This window comes from Homalodisca vitripennis, chromosome 1 (assembly GCF_021130785.1).
Source record: "Homalodisca vitripennis isolate AUS2020 chromosome 1, UT_GWSS_2.1, whole genome shotgun sequence".
In the NCBI taxonomy this organism is placed as follows: domain Eukaryota; kingdom Metazoa; phylum Arthropoda; class Insecta; order Hemiptera; family Cicadellidae; genus Homalodisca; species Homalodisca vitripennis.
In genome coordinates, this window is record NC_060207.1 from 101655016 (window position 1) to 101675694 (window position 20679).

Consider the following 20679-nt stretch of genomic DNA (forward strand, 5'->3'; position numbering starts at 1 on the left):
CAACATTTGAATTTTGAAAAAAATATGTTTCATAAAATTATAAACTTCTGTTACAGATAATTTTGTACATATAAAACACACACACAAAACATATTGTTAGAAAACTTTGATGTGTTAGAGAGATTTTTTTTAAGATTGTTTACCACTTTGAAATAAGTAATTATATGCTGTTTATTTCTTTCCTTATATTTATGGTGTACATAAAAAGCTTTTACTCACTACTTATCCATTTGAAGTTATTACACTTCAAGTAAAAAATAACACACAAACAGGTGGAAACAAATATTATTTTAGAAAACAGTTTATAGAAAACATTTTGTTTTAATATGACAACGCATTCATCAAGTTTGTCAGGGTTTAAACATCATTGCATTCAATTTTATTTCAATAAAAAACTGCAACTCTTACACTTTTGAGATCACGTGGACATTTACTAACAAAATGTTTCAACATGGTATATCAAGGAAATACAAAGTAAGAAATAAAATGTTATTTATGATTGCACATAAAAGCTCATCACAGTTAATTATAATTTATGTTACGATCCTAGAACAAACTATTCTGTATAAATTTTTATATGCTATAACAGCATTTACACGCTGACTTAAAAACTCAAGTATGGGAATGTTGATGCAAAACTACAGCCAAATATGACTGATGGATTGTAATTTAAAATAAAAAAATATCTTGGCAGCTTCTTTATTGTGCTGTTACCTTAAATAACACTCAATACCTCTGTTCTTCCATTTAAATTTCTTTAAAATCATTAAATAACCAAACAAATTTACAATTAAAGATCGAACACTAATGTACAATAATACAACAATTGTCTTTTACCTTTCAGTAAATACTGTAAAATCAGAGGTGTAGTCAGCTACAACTTGAATATGGTCCACTTCTAATAAAAATCGTCACCGCAACGCGGCTAGTCAAGTGCAAGTTAACGATGATGAAAGCTTAAGTAAATTAAATCAATCCAGGGCTACCGGAAACAACAACACCTTCCCACCTTAATAGTAAACTGTACAGTAATATTAACAACGATTATCTAAGGTCATGTTGTTTCCGTCAGAACGGTAAGAAATCAGTCACATTGAAAAGAATGCTGCAGAGAGTGGGGACGGCAAACAGTTCTAGCCTTCCCGCTTGATGTTTTGTGGCGCTTCGGCCAGCCCCTTCACCTTGAGTCTATCAGCAGTCTTGAGGAATGCTGGGAGTTGTTCCTGTGACACGTTTACTTCCCCCGCATACATGAACTCCAGAATAGCCTGCAGGTGGCTAAATGGCACGTCCTTCAGTATTATAATGGGATGTTTTGACGGGTTCTCCTGCAACAATAGGTTTTTTTTATTATTTGTTAAAATGCTTAGTTTAATGTACATGTTTTTTTTTTATGTAATTATATTTTACCATTTCTATCAGCTAAATCTTTTCTTATTTGAATGTAATCTCTTTTCAAAACTATTGATGAAAGAAGTAGTATTAACTCCATGATGAGTCAGTAAATATAGTCAGTTACCAGTAACAAACATATAAATATCAGAATATAATTAAATAAGTTTACTAGGTACAATAAACAAGAAACTAATTAATTTTATGAAGTAACGACAATGCAGGGCATTTCATTTTTATAGAAAATATTACCCAAAATTGTAAAATAATTGTAACAGTATAAATAAGTATTAGTTCTTCTATTCTTGATGTTTGTTAACTTTATTTTACTTCTATTCAGTTATTTAAAAAAAATTCTAAATGCAAGTGCTACACCATGAACGAAATTGAGAAAGGCAATTGAGAGTTTACTACAGCAACTGAAACGGGATGGACGCGTGGAAGAAGTTGTTCAGCATTTGTTAACTCAGGACCATCATCAATGGGGACGTTTAATCTGTGAACAAGGATGCAATTCCTCATTTTAAGTCAATTTGTTGTATAATAATAAGGTTTGTAAGGAACTGTTCAATTGTAATACTTTTAGGTTACTGAATGCTCCCTACAAGAAAAACATCTCCACAAAATTGTTAAAGCATTGCAGTGATTCTTTTAAAACACCTCTCACAAATATAATTTCAGTCAACATCTCTCAGTCAAGGTCTATTTCCCTCAGCATTAAAACTGACAAAAGTGATCCCAATATACAAAAACGATAATAAAACAGAAGTGAATTAAAGACCGATTTCAATCAGCCAACCTTCTGTAAACTTTTAGAGAAAGTAGTACTAAAAAATACTTCTAGACCACTTTACAGGTAGTAACTGACAAGGTAACTTAATAACTGACAAGCAACACGGATTCTTTAAAGGGAAATCTACTACTACAGCCCTGATCAACTTTAGTGACTTTGTACTTGACAACGCTTTTCCTAGACTTGAGCAAAGCTTTTGATTTCCTGAGACATGATCTCACACTGTACAAGTTAGAAAAGTTGAGAATCAAAGACACAACTAAAATGTGGTTCAAAAACTATCAAGAAAACCGGAGGCAAATTGAAGAGATAAAATAAACAAAAAATGGGGCTACATAAGTTACCAGGTCAAGATCTCTACCCTTAAAACAAGGAGTATATCAGGGGTCAATATTAAGACCAGTATTATTTATACTGTTTACAAACTATTTACCTAAATACTTTGAAACTTTCTGCAACAACTTCGATGTATGCTGATGACACCACTGTACTCTTGAGTGGGAAAAAGACAGATAATCTTGATGTTAAATTACACAGCATTAAACACGGCCTATCAATATTGCCACCCAAATTACCTTATAATTAACTCAGAGAAGACAAACAAACTAGCTTTTGGAAGAAGATGTGAAGAAGTCCCAGCAATTTCTGAAGTGGACAATTCAGGATAGTTTACCTGTTTTTTTTGGTGCATCTACTATTTCACTACAGCACTCAAAAGGTTAATAGTAGAGAAAGTGAAAATAATTCAAAATTAAGGGAATGGCTCAACCGTGTTAATATTTTTTTATAGTTACAACAACAGTTACTTCTATTAGTGGTGAAATAGGATGGAGAACACCACAAACTAACGTGAAATCAAAGTAAAGTAATTGTCAGTTTTGAATGAGCATGGTAGGGCATTACCATCCAGATAAATACTGAGAGCAGAACAAGAGTGGGTAATTGTCATTGCACTCATCATCCCTATTACATTATGACAAATCAAATTCCCCTATAGTCCAAAAACAATTGTTGCAAGGACTTTTCCAGCAGAGAGACACGTTTTGGCTTTCAAAGAGCAACTTTCATCAATTCTACGTCACTCCTTATTTTTGCCATTTTTTACTCGGGTGTAGTGGTGTACCCAAGCCTCATTGCATGTAACGATGTGTTTAAAAAAAAACCTTTCCTTCTTGTTGAAATTGATCCAGAAGCCTTCCAGTGATATCCGACCTAACCTGTTTTTGGTTTTCAATCAACAACCTCGGAACCCATTGAGCATTAATTTTTCTGAAACCGAGCTCATCTGAGATTATAGATTGAGCACTTCCATAGCTGATACGCACTTGTGATGAAATTTCTTCCACAATTAAGCGGGGATCACGTTCAATAAAGCTCTCGCACAGCACGAATATTTTCATCTGTAAGGCTTAAAAAAGTATTTTTTTTAAGTGATTTGTAATTTTTTGTTTGTGAATATTTTGATTACGTACAATTTGGTTAAATATGTATTAAATAGTGATTTTTATGGTCTTTATCACAAAAAACTTATTTTTTCCAAAATATATATGTACATATATTGCTTTAATACTTGAAATATACTTTATTCATAATTTTGACATTATAGAATGACGTACAAATATAGGATAGTACTATCATTATAATTAATCTAAGAAAAAATATTCATAAACGGATCATGCAATTATCCCAAATAACCTATCTTGGTCTATGTTAATTTTTTTAATAAAAATTGATTGATTGAAAATTTTAAGTATTTTAGAAATTCTTCAACTAAGTATATAGTTATTGTAAGTAATTCTTTAAATTCGCTAAAAACAATTTTTAACTAAGAGAATTTCATAGGAATTTTTTATATGAATTACAGAAATACTTTTAATGTCAAATTGTGTATTGGATATATCTACTTAATCAAGTTTCAATGTCTTTGCTAACAAAAATAAATCCATGAAAGTTTTTCACAAAGCCAGCCCTATTTTTACACGAAATAAAAGAAATATTTAACTTTACAATATCATTAGTTATTGACACTAGATGTTCTTCACAATTAAGCTTATATAATGTATAAATCGGGAAACAATTTCAGAAATATTCTCAATTACATTGAATGTAATACTATCTACCCTAGTTGACAGCTCATCACTAAACTAAATACATATTCTTAGTCTCAGCCTGTCTTTGCAAACATACCCACTAGACAAAGATACATTTGTATCGTCTTCATGAGTGCATATTTAGTTATATTATATAAAAAATTTTATTGAGCTCTTACATGTTTCCCGATGAACTTACATAGGCTACAGTTCTGTGTCAGAGTTTCCACTCAATGTTAATGATTAACCCTTTGGATGCCAACGTACCGGTATTACGGCCGTCGGCTACTCAACTGAAAATCGCCAACGGCCGTAATATAGGTACGTCACGTTTTTCGCCTGTAATTTTCTTATAGTTCATCTTATTGCCGCGAAATTTTGACTAATCGATAGTCGATTAGTTGCTTTGCAACCACAAAGTAGTTAATTCAATAATGGACTGTTTGTTTGGTCGTATTTGAGCTTCGCAGCTGTTGAATTGTTTTGTCGAGATTGAGGTTACGTTCGTGTTGCTATGCGTTGTTTACGTTTGTAATTCTCTCATTACTTTTGTTGTTAGGGCATTTTTACTATGCCCCTTTTATTAGATTCATTGGTACTTTGAGATTATACAGACCACACCCAGACATGAATCGTTATTTGACATTTAGCTTCAACTGATTAATAGATTAGCGTAGAACAATATTTCGTCGATATAAAACAGGAATTGTCTTATCGCAAACCCCTCCCCATCCTCAGACAGTTGACATTTAGCTTCTACTGATTACTAGATTAGCGTAGAACAATATTTCGTCAGTATAAAACAGGAATTGTCTTATCGCAAACCCCTCCCCATCCTCAGACAGAGGTCAAAGTCGAGCGGTCTAGTAGATAACGTGATTGCAGAGTCTCGCCGCCCGTTCGCTTTGTTGTACTTTCGTATTTTACCCCTACATTTCTCCAAACACAAAAATTCAACAAAAACAAACATTACCAAACAAAAACTAAACTCTTTATTGAAAAAAAAACACACAAAACTTGTTATTATTCTTGATCAAACTCCGCCACCCAAAATGCGAGTACCTCCGGCCGAAGGTGCTTCCGAAGCTCGCGCTGATGTCAACGAAAGAAAAACATCCCTCGAGATAGTATCTATCAGTAAATATTATTTTAGAGGGGCTGATCAGAAATATAAATTGAATTGTAATGGAAAGGCAATTATGTACCGTGCAAAAAACTTAAATAATCATGTGATGCCGCGCGGCCTGCCGTAATCGGGATTCTCGAGAAAGATAAGATAACAGCGACCACAATACCGATCACAATACCTGGAAATGCTTGTTGATTGATGGAATGTTAGTTCTGTTACTCAAATACATCGTTTTATAACGTTCTAAGTTCATTGAAAAAAGTTTAAGCGAATCTGACCTCATCAACAATTGATAATCTTTGTAAGTTTGTAATTTTTGTAATTAAACAGTTGTTTTTTCGTTCTATCATGTTTGCTTCTATAAATTTATATTTTTGTGTTCTTCATACTGGTGTGGTTGGTATAATCCCAAAGTACCGATTTGTATAGTCTCAAATATTTATTTGTGAATATAGTGTAACATTACATACAACGTCCACGCAAATTACAAAAACTGTGCCCGTGTCACATTTAGTGAAAAAAATCATAACTGGACTTCTATATAAGGTAGGCTTTTGAAATTTTGTAATTAGGTTAAGGGTTAGATATAGTTTACTAGGATATAACAGGAAATCAGCATATATTTTTTTTTAAAACCACTTATTTGTGCTAAAAAAAATGTTTTTTTTGAAATTTTAATTTTTTTTTTCTTAATTTTTAACTTTTTTATAAGTTTAAATTACATTTATGCAACTGCAATTTACCAACAGAACAAGGGCATTTTATAAGCAAAATAATGGTAAAAAAATCATCAATATCTGTTAAAAAATAAAAAAAGTTATGATACATTTAGTGAAAGCTTGCAAAACTGCTGAAAATGCCCTTGGCGTTTCTGGGTAGTACTTTTGGAAAATGGGCTGGCATGCAAAGGGTTAAATTCACGGCTCTTTCACGGTTTTTACAATACAAAAACAATAACTACACAAAGTTTATTATTGTTAACATGTTTATAAAATAGTTTTAATAAAAATTACGAATAAAAGTAGGAAAGGATGGTGTTTTTCACACAGAGTGGCTGATTTAAGTATCTAGCACCTACATATGAACCGGGCCTTACGAAAGAGTCATGGCGTGATGCATGATGATCCATTTAATCACAAGTTTTAGAGATTTTCACGGTTTGTACATTACATTCAAGGCTTATTTAAGATTTTTTTACAGAGAACAAAATTCACGGTTTTCACGGTGGGGACCCTGTATGTGCAAAAGAATTTTTTGAAAGTTACTTTCAATTCCTTACATGCAGATTTGTTATTGTAACGTTTCATGATCTACGTTAATATCCATCAAATATCTTTGAATTTGGTGCTGACTAATTTTGTATAACATGAGGTACTTGTCTGAACCATTAGTTATAGAGAGGAAAAGTGCTGCAAATGCAAACTATGAAACTAATGCAGACATATCATGATTATGAATACTAATACAAACAGCAAAATGCATGTCATCACCACCACTCAGCTGAGCTTGCTATTGCCAATTTATTGCATTCTTTAGTCGCTGGGCTAACCCACTAGGTAAAATTAGTTGTGTTAGGATAGGAAACACTGGAACCCTATAGCCCATACTTGTCAACTCGTGACATAATTTTTTTCAGACCCTTCAAGGAAGCGCTAGAGGCCAGCACTTTTGGGGCGAGAAAGCAGTGGACGCATTTTACTCTAATAACTAAGAGACCACCTACAGTTTTTATGAGGATAGAATAAAAAATGCTCCCAATCTGATGGAAAAACAATAATTTCATGGGTACGAGAAATATAGAAAAATTCTCATAGCCTATATAGAAAAATAGTATATATATATATATATATATATATATATATATATATATATATATATATATATATATATGTAAATTTAGTCAAATGCAGTTATAATTAAAACAAAAATACAATCTAGTTTATATTCGATACATCCTCATTGTTAAAATGAAATGAAAAAGGACTTTTTTGAAGATGATATTATGACTATAAAGTCCACTTAATTATTAATTTCCTGATCAGAGCTTTTGATACTGTTTCATATGACAAGTTATTAGAAACATAACATATTTGGAATCAAAATATTTGGAATGCATGAGAAAGAAACATACTTAACACTTAGAGTGCTAATCCCGTAATTTTACGGAACGGCGAAACTTCCGAAGAATGCTAATCCCGTAGTTTTACGTGGTTGTCATTTCAATTGGCATTATATTAAATTGTCCGTATTTAAACGGGTTTTGCCTACTCTACAATGTTATTTGGGTTTTTAGTAACACAATTCACAGCTAGAAAGCGTCAGATGTATTGTATGAGCTTAATGACAAAGCAACTTCGGCCGCGTTGTTTACGTGCCGCTGACGTGACGTTCGTTGCAACCGGCAGTCGATGTCGCAATCATGGCTTCTCGCAGCTTGAACGACGTTGCGATCAGTGATGTATTAGATGAAGATAGTTTTATTGGTGTAGATAGTATTTTTGGCGATTCTGACATTGATCCTGATTTAATGTAAGAAGATTAGACACATACTTCAGGTAAGAATAAGTAAGTCTATTTATCATATAAACATCAGTCTAAAAGTTTGGTTATGTTATTGTTTTCGTGAATCAAACTATAATTTGTATTATAATAAATTAACTTTATTCAACTAATATTCTATTCTTATGAATAAAATGAAAATATATTCATATTTTACATAGTATATTATTATGTTACAGATGCTGAAAACAGCACTGACAGCGAAAGTGATGCCGACGCATCAATATGACGGCATAGTTTTTTTGTCAAAAAACTACAAAACATAAAAACATGATTTGTATTATTCAAAGGACAGTTTATATTTGTAAATGGGTCATTGTAAATAATTGTATACATGCTTAGTTTAGTAAGTTAGATAAAAAAACTGTCTCAAAAAATAATTTTTTTTCCAAAAATATATGTTTTAAAAAAACATTTTTTATGTGTAGTTTTTTAAAAAACCACTAACAATCTCACGTTAAAAGAAAGACGAAAGTAAGCTGAATTAAGGCATGTAAGTATTTTTTTCATACCTTAAATACTTTTTTTTTAATAAATTTTTGAAAACCACCAAAAACGCCCAGCATTCTACAGAGTTACATGTCATTTAGGGCCAGCACTCAAAGTGTTAATTTAATTCTTATTAAAAAAAAGACAACAATATGTAGAGATAGAGCATGTTAAAACTCATTTTCCTGTAAATATATAAGAATATTTTGTTCAAAGCTGCTGGCATTACAGTGAGGTGTTCTCCAGAAGCCCATCTTGGGTTTCCGTTACTTTTCTGTTATGGAACGGTACGAGACTGATGTTTGTCAATTGCTTTGGCTGATGACATATATAGTTATTGTTATTAGTTCTAGCAACTGATTAGCTTTAATGTATAACATTTCATGAATAAAGAAGAGATATTTGATTTGACAGTTAAATGATATCACAAAGTACCTCCAGTAATGACTTGAAATACGGACTGCAGGCAGACAGGACCATCTTGTGGGCCTTACACGTCTGACCCTCACAAGCCAGTGTCACGTCAGTAAAGCTCTTCTCATCCCTAAGGTGTTTGAATGAAGAGACCATGTTTGACTGGAAATCGTTCCATTTCAAGAAAAACTGCTGTTGTTCTGACATTTTAATTCTGAAACAATTAAACTTGTATTAGCTTAGCTACATTTGAGAATTACTAAATTTATAGTGGTATAACCATACCTAAACACTGTCCCAGTACTCATTTTTAAAGGAAACTACCATAATAAATCATTAAAAATGTTATCAACTGACTCCTTTTATGGATGGACATGAATGTACTGTTATCAAAACACTTTTTATTACCATAGGCCTACTAATTAGAATAAAATAATAACATTGTACATAAACAAGAAAACAATCATCTAAATTTAACACTAATAACCTTCTTTACTTTTTAAGTAGCCAAAATGGCTGTCTATCTATAGTTTACTCACTTAAAAAATTGGAAGACAGCATAGCTACCATTTTCACAGAAAAAAACATGTAAACTTCTAAAACTAGTGTTAGAAAATATTAACATTTTGTTTATAGACACATTTACCATTATGTACCAAACAGATTTTTTCTTGTAGTCTGGTTATTCTTCTTTGATCTCAAGTTATATTCACGGGTTTTTTCCTTCAAAATTTTAATTTTAATTAATCTTCAAATGGTTATTCTATAAGTACTTGGTTTAATTTGTATTTCCAAACCGTTTTATATCATATAATTTTACAAAGAGGAAAAACCTCAATAGGAAATATTTATATCCTAATGAGAAAACAATTCATTAGGTCATGTACTCCAATTTTTATCTACTATTGTTACAATGTTTGCCTTAATAAATTGTGACATTTTATCAGTCAATATTATATTATCAATTACAGTTCTTAGCTAGATTAATTTATTAAATTGACATTTAGCATATTTGTGGAAATGAGGTTTTCTTATGACATTAAAACAAACATTTATTTCACATTTTTGTATAAATTGTATATGAGGACTGTTTTATCATAATAATATATAATATAATAATAATATTTAATATATAATAACAATAAAAGTGTAGTCTAGTATAAAATTACAAATTGGAGATACATGAATCATCTACCTCATTACATCATTTCTATTAAAAAAAATCTGTATTTGTTATAATATGTCCCTCTAAGGAGTAAAATGCATGGCTATATGTTATTGTTTTAACTTTGTTAAAAATAAGTTTTCAAATACTTAATTTGTTGTCAATTTACAGAGTTTGCATGTCTTATAGCAGGTTGACTTTCAATTTACTACAAGGAACCAAGAGGGTATGACACAAAGACTATATGTTTTAGAGATCTGGTCATTAATCACAAATCTTGAATTTTTATAAAAATTTATAAATTTCAGTAGGCCTAATATATAAACTTGGAAAAATAAACAAAATAACACTTAATGAAACAATAAGCTATGTTTTTCTTGGGTTCAATAGAGGCTATGTTTGTTTTGTTGTTATGATTTCTTTATTATTTACATGAGAATATTCCTATTCCATACCTATATAACCAGAACCTATCATAACTGCTTATTTGATGGTTATGATTCCTTTATTATTTATGATATTAAAAGATTGTAGCCTATATTTTAAATTAATCCTTTTCATATGAAACCAATAACTTTTAGTATTTTAGATATGTTGAGGGCGGCTGCCGAGTCAGCGAACCAAATTATCGATTAGAAATACCTAAACTTTAGCATACAAAAATATAGTAATAACAGTTACAGTACATAAAAATAACTGAGTTACTCAGTTGTAATTAGTTGTTCATTCTAATTAAATTTACTTATAATTAATTACTGCTAGCTGTTTTCGATATATTCTAACAACATTGGGGGAGACTTTAATAAGTGGCCTAAACTTGTTATTCGGTTGTTTTTATCGAACAATTCGATATATTATTCAACTTCGATACACAATAATCGTACACAATAAGAGTTATAATAAATTACTGTAACAAGAAGAATCGAATCTCGTACATTACAATTTTAAAAACATAAATTTAACACAAACATTACAAAACAACAAAACCAACTATGGCCTAGAATTAGATATCAAAGAAACCTTACAATATTTATAACTTGCACAGCTTGATATCAACGAGTAACCGCTTTTGTGAAATGGAGGAAAGAATTCTCCCCATGGGTTAACAGGAGCCAAGCCCACATGTTGAAGCCACTTAAACATATCTCGTCACTTGTGAGAAATATCTCACATATATTCCTCATATTCATCACCATTTTCAAAGACTTTAGATATTAGTTACATTCTTGCTGTTTATTGTTTACATTAAAATTACTATACTAATAAGTTCAACTTATATGCTAAGTTTAATAAATTGTTATACCAATTTATTCCTTCAGATAAAAACATTGAACCATTTGATAAAAACAACTGAATAACGACTGTAGGCCGCTTTTTAAAGTCTACCCCAACATTGTTTAAAATTAATTCAAACAAAGTAAAATCACTTGTGTTGTATCTGAGTAATTACTACAACTAATAAGGCAAAGAACATACGTTATTTGTCACAAGCTGTCAGACATGCTTATTCCTCAAAATAGTATGTAGAAGTAGTAAGGTTTTGTTACCTTCATGAACAGAATATTATTTTCACTGTTCTTATATTTTTAAACAATTTTCTGGTTAAAATTCTGTCTATTAGAATAGAATAAGTAGTCACCTTTACACTAAAATAATCCACAAATCTTGGAAAGTGGAATTTGTAAACAAACATTTACCAAAGCCTCAAAAGCGGCCTAAAAATTTTAAATATTAGCCTATTATGGCCAATAAAAGGACAAATATTAGAAAAACCTGTAAAATTAAATTTGTTTACAGAGGTCAGGGTTGGAATAAATAAATATATATATGGATACATGACTGGATTAGCAAATATACCCAATTCAAAAGGTAGGTGGTAAATTAATTGTAACTCAGACAAAGGTTAGCCAAATAAGTACTCAAGGTATGAAATACCAAGGGCCTAGGCATATTTAAAATGTGCCTAATAATATAAGTGAATTTATATTATAATACTAAAATACTAAATTTGATCTTCATTAAAGAAACATCAGTAAACGTTGTATAGAGCTCTCTTTTATACACATTATTGTATATTGATATTATAGATCAGGCCTAGCTCTAACTGACGTTTTATCTATTCAACCTATAAAAACCATATAGGCTATTTCCTACATAACTTAATTTTTTGCACTAAAATATTACATTGCAAAGCAATAATACATCTGTTACCATCAAACATGACTTCGCAATCAATGATGTTGTCATGTTCAATTGACAAATTAAGAAATATTAAAATCATGAAATTAACCGATCAGTAGGGCAACAAAATAATTAGTATACCGCTTCGTAACGGTTACGATGGGATTCATAAACCACATAATACTAATAAAAACTTACCGATTTAATTCAACGACTCCTTATCAACACCAGCTAAGAATTAAAATGTCCAAAATCTAATATAATTATTTCAATTATATTAACAAAAAGACGTAAAGAAGCCCCTATTTACCACACAGCTGTATATACTCTTCTCAAAAACATCCAACAGCACGAAGCACCAAAGCGTTGATCTCAGCCACGGCTGTTACAATCATAGTTTCTATTTTGGTCATACTGTTATCACCATATTTTAGTGCTATCTGTGACTGTCCATATAACGATGCTACTGATGGTACATATCTTGGACAGTTCAAGCTTTTTTATGTGCATTATCTACCATATGCATGGTAAATATCAGGTGTCTTCAAAAGTTTTCGTTCGAGAACAAAATTGGAAATGTTAAGATTTAGGTCAGCCAAATAATTTCTTATGTGTTTTATTGAGAGACAATATGGCTAGACGCGTGCATTAACTACCAATAATTTAAAGTTTTACAGTAACTGAACTAATACGGTAGATTTCTAAAGAAAAATATTAAATATTTCCCTAGAAAACACATGCATTATATACTACAATGAATGGAAACACTTTCCCTATAGCTTGACATGTTAAGTAATAAATTGTTTCATTTTCAGTTTATCCAATATGATTTAATTTATCTCCTTATGTTCTAAAATCTGTTAAATCTTTCATTCTTTACACAAATCTTAAAATTTATATGATTTAACTTATAACCACGAGTTATAAAAACTAGTAAGTTAATTATTCACAAACATAAGTCAGAGTGATATCTCTGATCAATTCTGAGATAGGAGGAACCAAAACGTAAAAAAATCAAACATTAATTTACCTAAACCCAAGAAAGTAGCCAGGAAAAATTCGGGGGATCAAGATAACTGATATGTTCATGTAGTGGACAAAAAGTAAGGGCCCATTTTGTTTCTTAATATGTTCTTGACCCGTTGAGAATGGTCTTTCAGCAGTACATCTCAGTAAAACTGAATTATTTAAATACTAATAATGGAAAAACAAGAAAATAAGATAAAGAAAAGGGGCAAACATACTCGAAAGCTGCTTGGAGTAAAGTCTAGACGTTGTAACTGCAAAGGACACAAGACGCAAACACGTCACAAGCACGAGAAGTCAAGATCAAGATCACATGTCACACCAGCACATACAATGTGAGATACTAATAAGATAATCAATGTCGGCACTTTCCTCGGCATCACGGCGTGTCGTCTGAAACAATGGGATAGGTTTCTTTGTTTTCATTCTCTGACTCCTGGATTTTTTTATTGTTTTTGCACTTATTTATGGCAGACTGAGGTGAGGGTATCAACCAAAAATCCAATTCAACGTTTTTTTATATCTTCTTTTAACCCACATTGAAACAAATATTTGTTAGGTTCAGTGTCTCCATGACGGAAAACGACGAAAACGACATCTACGTATCTTCGCTGAGTTGAAGCCAGGGGTTTTCTCAAATTCTTCAATAAATACATTGGCAAAAATGGGTAACAGAGGCGATCCCATTGTCATACCCTCATCTAAGTGGTAAATTTTACCTAGTTCAAATTAGTTACATGGAGTGCATAGCTCTAACAGTTCCATAATTACATAGATGGGAAGTTTTGCTCTCTCGTTTAATCTTGATCTTCTTTCAACCGAAATTTAACCGAATTTGAGTGTTTCTGGAATTAGAACATTAGTGGACAGACTTTCAACGTCTAAGTTTACTAGCCTATTAGTTTCAGCAGTTTCAAAGGTTTTGACTTATTAACGAAATCTTTGGAATTGTTAATAAAAGAGTCAGTTTTGCTACAAGTAGTGTCAGGATGTTCAAGAGGACTTCAAATATTTCCCTATACGGTGAATTCCAGGAACTAATTATTGGTCGGAAAGACATGCCAGTTTTTTTTTATTTTAGGAAGGTTATACATATATGGGGTTTTGGAATGACGAGGAGTTAATTTAGATCTGGATTTGTCTGAAAACGTTCTTTAATATGTATGTTCTGTGAAGGGTTTCAACTATTTTGCGTTCAAATACTAAGTTGTCTTGCAAATTTTGTCCCATAAGCTATAATACTGGTTATAAATCCCTTACATATTAGGATGAATAACCATCGGTTTCTACGACTATGATTTCTTCGATTATTATGATTTCAGAATAAACATAATAAATTGTCATTGGACACATAATTATTCCAGTTCATAAGAAACCAATTTTCTCAATATTAATGTGACTCGTCACGAACCAAGTAGTTTAATGGTTTTAGGATTTCTACTCACCAGCATAGGTTCTGCACAGGGATTTCTTGTCGATACTGTCGTTGTTATTACTTTGAGACTTATGAATTTGATTTCTAATAATCTTAGTAGAGTAGTATATACAGTATGAATTAAAAGTATGGATACACTCTGTTTAATTTTTGCTGGATAAAGATGGAGGGATGAAATTCGGGACACCTTTCTAGGAAATGGAAGTGCACTTTTACAACCTTGCAATTTCCTCCAAATGGCAAAATGGTATTTGAGGGGTAGGGCTCAAAATTTTTAATCGTAAAGACTTATTAAGTTACACCTCATTTGGAAGGTGTTGATAAAAGAACAGTGGAAACTTCACTTAATTAGTCTACATTTAAAAATGTTCAGCCCAAAATCCTCCTATTTTGGGGAAGTGGGCAAAGTTCTAAAAGTGACTAGAAAGTTAACTTCTATTACCTAGAAAGGTGTCCCGAGTTCAATCCATTCATATTTTTATTCATCAAAAACTATACAGAGTAAACTCACACTCTGTGTGGCCACAATTTTGAGTGGCTAGAAGAATAATACAACGACATCTATTTGGCTTTGGTGCCACCTGACAGCCGATGCAGAGGTTCCAGTACATCCAACCAGAACCAAGCATCAAGACAGACAACGACAGGACCATCGAGCTAGTTTGGAAAGAGGTGGTGTAGGTTAGCCATTGAAATTTCTTGTGGACGTGATCATTGTTTTTCGTGAAAATGAGTTCTAAAGCTGAAAAGGAGAGACAGAAACAAATTCAAGATAAATGCCAAACTCTCTTGACTCAAATGTTGAGGGATGAAGATAACAAATATTGTGTAGACTGTGACGCAAAAGGTAAGTACGAACATTTTTCTTAATTCAAAGTCTTATTAAAAACTAACGGTATCAGTTTACTGACCGAAAAGAACAGTTACACCAAAGGCAAATATTGTATGGTTATGATACATGATTTGTATTATGACAGGAGGCTACTTGAAATGTAGCCTAAATAATTTAAAAGACCCAGCCATATCCTTAATATAATAGATATTGTCAACATCTAGCAAAACAATTGCTATTAAACTCTTGCCTAGGCATATTGAGTTACAGCAGTCATGAATATTTGTGTTGTAGCTTAATATCTTTATGATATTGATATTCCTGTAGTCTAGAGGTGCAATGGAGATGTTTTGATTTCTACGTTAGGTTGGTTTAAAAAGTTTGTAAAATTTGTTTAAATTTGCGTTTAGTAGGTACAGCAACTAAAATTAAAATGCTTGTGAAAATAATCCAAGAATCAATAAGTTACACTATAGTGTAATTACTCTAAACAACATTTCAGGGTTTTTAGGCCTAGTTAACCCTTAAACACCAAGAGCCTATACAGTATATAGGCTCAAGCTGTTAAGTCATAAAGTGCTAAGAGCCTTTATTTAGGCTCAAGCTAGGTTTGTGATGAAACGCGAAGAGCCTATATATAGGCTTGGACAAGTTCAGATTTTAAGTGCCAAGAGCCTTTATTTAGGCTCTCAACATTTTCATGCAGTACACAACCATTTATTGAAATAATATCATAATATCAATAAAATTAATACTGATTTATGCATTTTATGTAAAATGTACTATAGCAAGTAGCACTGCATAGACATTCATATAATATTCAAACAGAATAACAATACACATTAAAATGTTTTATCTAACAACACGTATGCGTTGCTATGGTAAAAATCAGTTTTATACATTGCTTACTAATAAATAATTAAATTATTAGTATTATTTTATCAGATTTTCACAGGTCTTTCTTAATTAAATATATTACACTATAATACATAGGTTTGTTGAGTAAATATATTTTTTAGGCATTTATTGAGTGCTTGATGTACACACTAAAAATGGAAAAAGTATCTAACGTTTAAAAGTATACAATTTTAACAGATCAACATTTCATAAATTCCATTACATATCATTGTTTTCCTATTAATAATAAAAAAATGAGGTCAAAATCATTAGTTTGTCATAAAATTTAGCGCAATGAGAACGATTTATATCTATGTGTGTCATAATTCGTAAAGTTGCCTTGGTGCTACTGTAACATACCCAGCGACTATGCTGTGGTGCCCGACAGGACAAACCACACCAGTTGCTCTAGCGTTATGTGACGTGACCTGCCCAATATGCTTGGCGCTAAAAGGGTTAATGTCCTTCCCTCTTCCAGTGTTAGGCCACCAGTTGTAAGGCCTATGTCTCTAGAAATGAAATGTTGAAACAGTGCAAGTGAGTTAGTTACTGCATCTATAGTTCAACCCTTTTAATGCTGGAGCATAAAGTATAAGATTTTTCCAAAAATGCCAGATCTCTCACACATGTAGGCTACAGTATAGTAAGCGTCTAACATTCAAGTTATCGATATCAAAGCATCAATTAGAACAATTTAAATTCTGTCAGGCATTTTTACCCTATTAAGTAATTGATACTTTGGGATTATACTGACCACACCAGTATGAGGAACACAAACATTAGGCCTATAGAACGAAAAAACAACTCTTTAATTACAAAATTACAACGATTGCTAATGGGTTTTCTGTGACTCCCAGAATGCAGCAATATCAAAGATGAGTTAATGTCGTAATCGACAGACACAGCAGCACGTAAGTACAACAATGTCTGAGGATGGGAAGAGATTTGCGACAAGACAATTCCTGTTTTATATTGACGAAGTATTGTTCTACACTAATCTAGTAATCAGTAGAAGCAAAATGTCAAATACAATCTTAAAAGTATATTAACGTAATTCAGTTTGACATTATTGTTCCAAAGTAATTGAAATGGGGTGACTTTAATAAGCAGCCTACATTCGTTATTGAATTGCTACTAACGAACGATTCGATATATATCCTTCGATATGTAAAAATCGTACACAATAAGAGTTATAATAAGTTACTGTAACAAGAAGAATTCGTACATCACTATTTTAAAAACAAATTTAACAATAACATTACAAAACAACAAAACCAACTACGGCCTAGAATTAGGCTACATATCAAAGAAACCTTACAATATTTACAACTTGCACATCTTGATATCAATGAGTAACCTCTGCTTTTGTGAAATGGAGGAAAGAATTTTCCCCATGTGTTACCAGGAGCCAAACCCACTTTTTGCAGCCACTTAAATAAATATTGTCACTTGTAAAAAATACCTCACATATTTTGCTCATATTCATCACCATTTTCAAAGTTTCCAAATATTAGTTACGTCCTGTCTACATTCAAATTAATAAAGTGAAATCAGATGCTAAGTTAGTAAAAAGTAATATCGAGTTATTCTTTCAGATAAAAACAATTGATCCATTCGATAATAGCAATTGAATACCAAGTGTAGGCCACTTATTAAAGTCTACCCATTGAAACAAAGATAAATCATGTGTATGGTATTTGAGTAATGGCTGCTAGAGAGGGAAAATGCTGTTGTTTGTCTATACTTATTACAAAATATTGTGTTAAGTTTTTACGTCCCTATAACCTCTTACCGTGAGAGCATGTTAGTATACAAAAATTTAACTAACTCACTACAATATAATATCGACTGATAACCTAATAAATTTATAAACAAGTCACAGTTCAAATTTAATTATACAACACAGTTATTGGGTACTGGAAGTCTTTATCTACTATTTGTTATTAGGCTATACATATGTAGTAGATGAAGATAATCTTAACAAGCCTCGAACATGATCTGAGCTAAAATTTGGGTTCTATCTTGAGGGTATTTTTCCTTATTTTGCCAGAAGTGCGGGTGGCGCTAAACGTGTCACAAGAGCCCATACTAATGGCCAGAGGTATTTCTGATCGGTATTTTCCCTACCTCAAATAAAGCCTCAGATCGTCCAACTTCCCCGACGTCAGATCACAATGTAAGATTTAGGATGTGATCTAATATCAGAAAAGTACCGATTGAAAATGCTTCCGGCCATCAGTGTGGGCTTTAGCGGCGCCTTTCATCCCGCATTGACAAAAAAGGAAAAGCATCCTTGAGATAGTACCCAAATTCAGTCACATAATCGCTTGTAAAGATTACATTTAACTTTGGTATTACTCTAACATATTTATAATAACCTAATCTAAACCTTACTTATACTGTTATATGCTTACAATCACAATTCTATATTGTCAGAAGACAAATACAAAATTTGTATAGCAATCGTCATAACTCTATAACTATCGTGTAACTCAATAGATTTACCAATAAATTATGTTAATGTTTAAAATAATTTTATTTAAACAATTGTACCTAGTAAAAAAACCAGATCTACTTCTGAAATTAACAATTTCAACATAAGAATAGATATATCAACACCCAGTGAGAGATGCCCGATCAAGTTGTATACTGTTTTGTTTGTTATATTTTATAAATACAGAGATATCTGAAATAGTTTATTATTCACCATGACATTATTACTTTTTATACTGTAATTTGAAATACAATGTAATTCAATATAATGCAATCTAGTTTACGAGGATTCTTCACTCATGAATATCGATAATTCAATATTATCGATCACTTGAGTGTTGGACACCTATTTTAATGCAGCCCATATGTAGACTACGTCATTGGTGATAACTATCTGGCCTATATTAGAGAATTTATTCTAGCTGTTTCCCACTGCTTTGCACTCTTTTTATAAGCTTTGTCCATGTATGAGCACTTCTGGTTCAAGTGAATTATATTTCCAACACCGATGTAGAGTTTACCTTGTTGCCACGATCGAGAAAATCCGTCAAAAGTGTATTTTATAGTCATTGTACACGTAAATGTACTTTATTATAAGTGGTCTAACCCTTCAATCTTCAAGTTCAACCAGAAATTTATTTTAAAGACAAATATACATCAAAACTCACTGCCTTCAAAAAGTATGTGGCTATTTAATATACATAACTGTCTCATAATTGCAGTTTATAATGTACAAGCCCTTTGTTAACTTTTATATTTTGCTGCTCCTCCTAGTGTCGAGCTACATCAATAGGCATAGCAAATAAAACTTCTAAGTGGAGAAATACTTGTCCATTTATGCACTGAACAGTTTCAAACTCTACACAATTCATTAAATAGGTTTTAAAAATATTCTGTGAAAATTTTAGCTCTCTAGCAATATTTGAAACACAATTGTGGAATTTTGAAAAATTTTTGGTTTTGTAAAATTATTTATTGTCATATTCTAGAGAAATTTCAATCAGAAGATTAGAACATAGCCTATTAAAAAACCTACAATTACAATCCACAATTGTTTGAACTGTAATCCATCCACAGCGACACACTGATAACAGCGCTGAACTAATGAATCGTAAGCTCTTACAAAGAAATTCTGCGGTGTCCTGAGAAGTTCCTCTTCAATTGATTGTTTTAATTCCTCATCATTATAGAAACTAAAAGTATAAACTAGGTGGTTCAATTCCTGGGTAGGCAACCTGAAATTGTGTAAGTGCTTCTGTAATGTTGCCAAAAGCAATAGCCCACGCACACCACTTCATTTTTTGTTCAACATTAAAAGCCATTTCTCAAACTTCAATATCAGTAAAACTGTAATGGAGAAGGTTAGGTTTTGTTTTTACAGCACAAGTAATATTCTTCAATCAAACAGCTGTTTTCAACAATGAGCGTTATTAAATAGCTGTTCTTTAAACTGCAACACAGTAATCAAATCAGATCATTCAAGAAATGAATTTTGATAGGAAGCAAAATGGTAAAATTTTCAATATGTCACCATTTATGTTTCTACAATTTTCAGGGAGCTTTAATTTTCACAGAAAAATTTTTGAAAACCTACTTTATTAATTGTGTAGAGTTTGAAAATGTTCGGTGCATAAATGGGCAAGTAATATAAAATTACAGTTTAAACCTCTTCATGGGACACTGTACATATACATACAAATTTCCATAATGATCAGTCAAATAGTTTCTGGTCTATAAAGAAGATACAGACAAACATTCATTTATATATGTTTTGGGGCCTGCGT

At 31.7% G+C, this 20679-nt stretch overlaps 2 protein-coding genes across 2 annotated transcripts in view; one reads left to right on the forward strand and one right to left on the reverse strand.

Annotated features, from left to right (window-relative positions):
- Positions 1 to 475: 475 nt before the first annotated feature.
- On the reverse strand, positions 476 to 12569 carry LOC124367912 (longitudinals lacking protein-like). The gene is made up of 3 exons (XM_046825116.1): positions 12411 to 12569; positions 8888 to 9080; positions 476 to 1328 (listed from the first exon to the last, which is right to left on the reverse strand). The coding sequence occupies exons 2-3, from the start codon at positions 9071 to 9073 to the stop codon at positions 1134 to 1136; spliced, it is 381 nt and encodes a 126-aa protein (XP_046681072.1). The 5' UTR covers positions 9074 to 9080; positions 12411 to 12569; the 3' UTR covers positions 476 to 1133.
- A 2692-nt stretch (positions 12570 to 15261) lies between these two features.
- LOC124367919 (stromal membrane-associated protein 1-like) overlaps positions 15262 to 20679 on the forward strand; it is a 78514-nt gene continuing 73096 nt past the window's right edge. Inside the window, exon 1 of the mRNA XM_046825128.1 lies at positions 15262 to 15520. Coding sequence (XP_046681084.1) covers positions 15403 to 15520 — 118 coding nt within the window. The 5' untranslated portion in view covers positions 15262 to 15402. The remainder of the gene's footprint in view (positions 15521 to 20679) is intronic.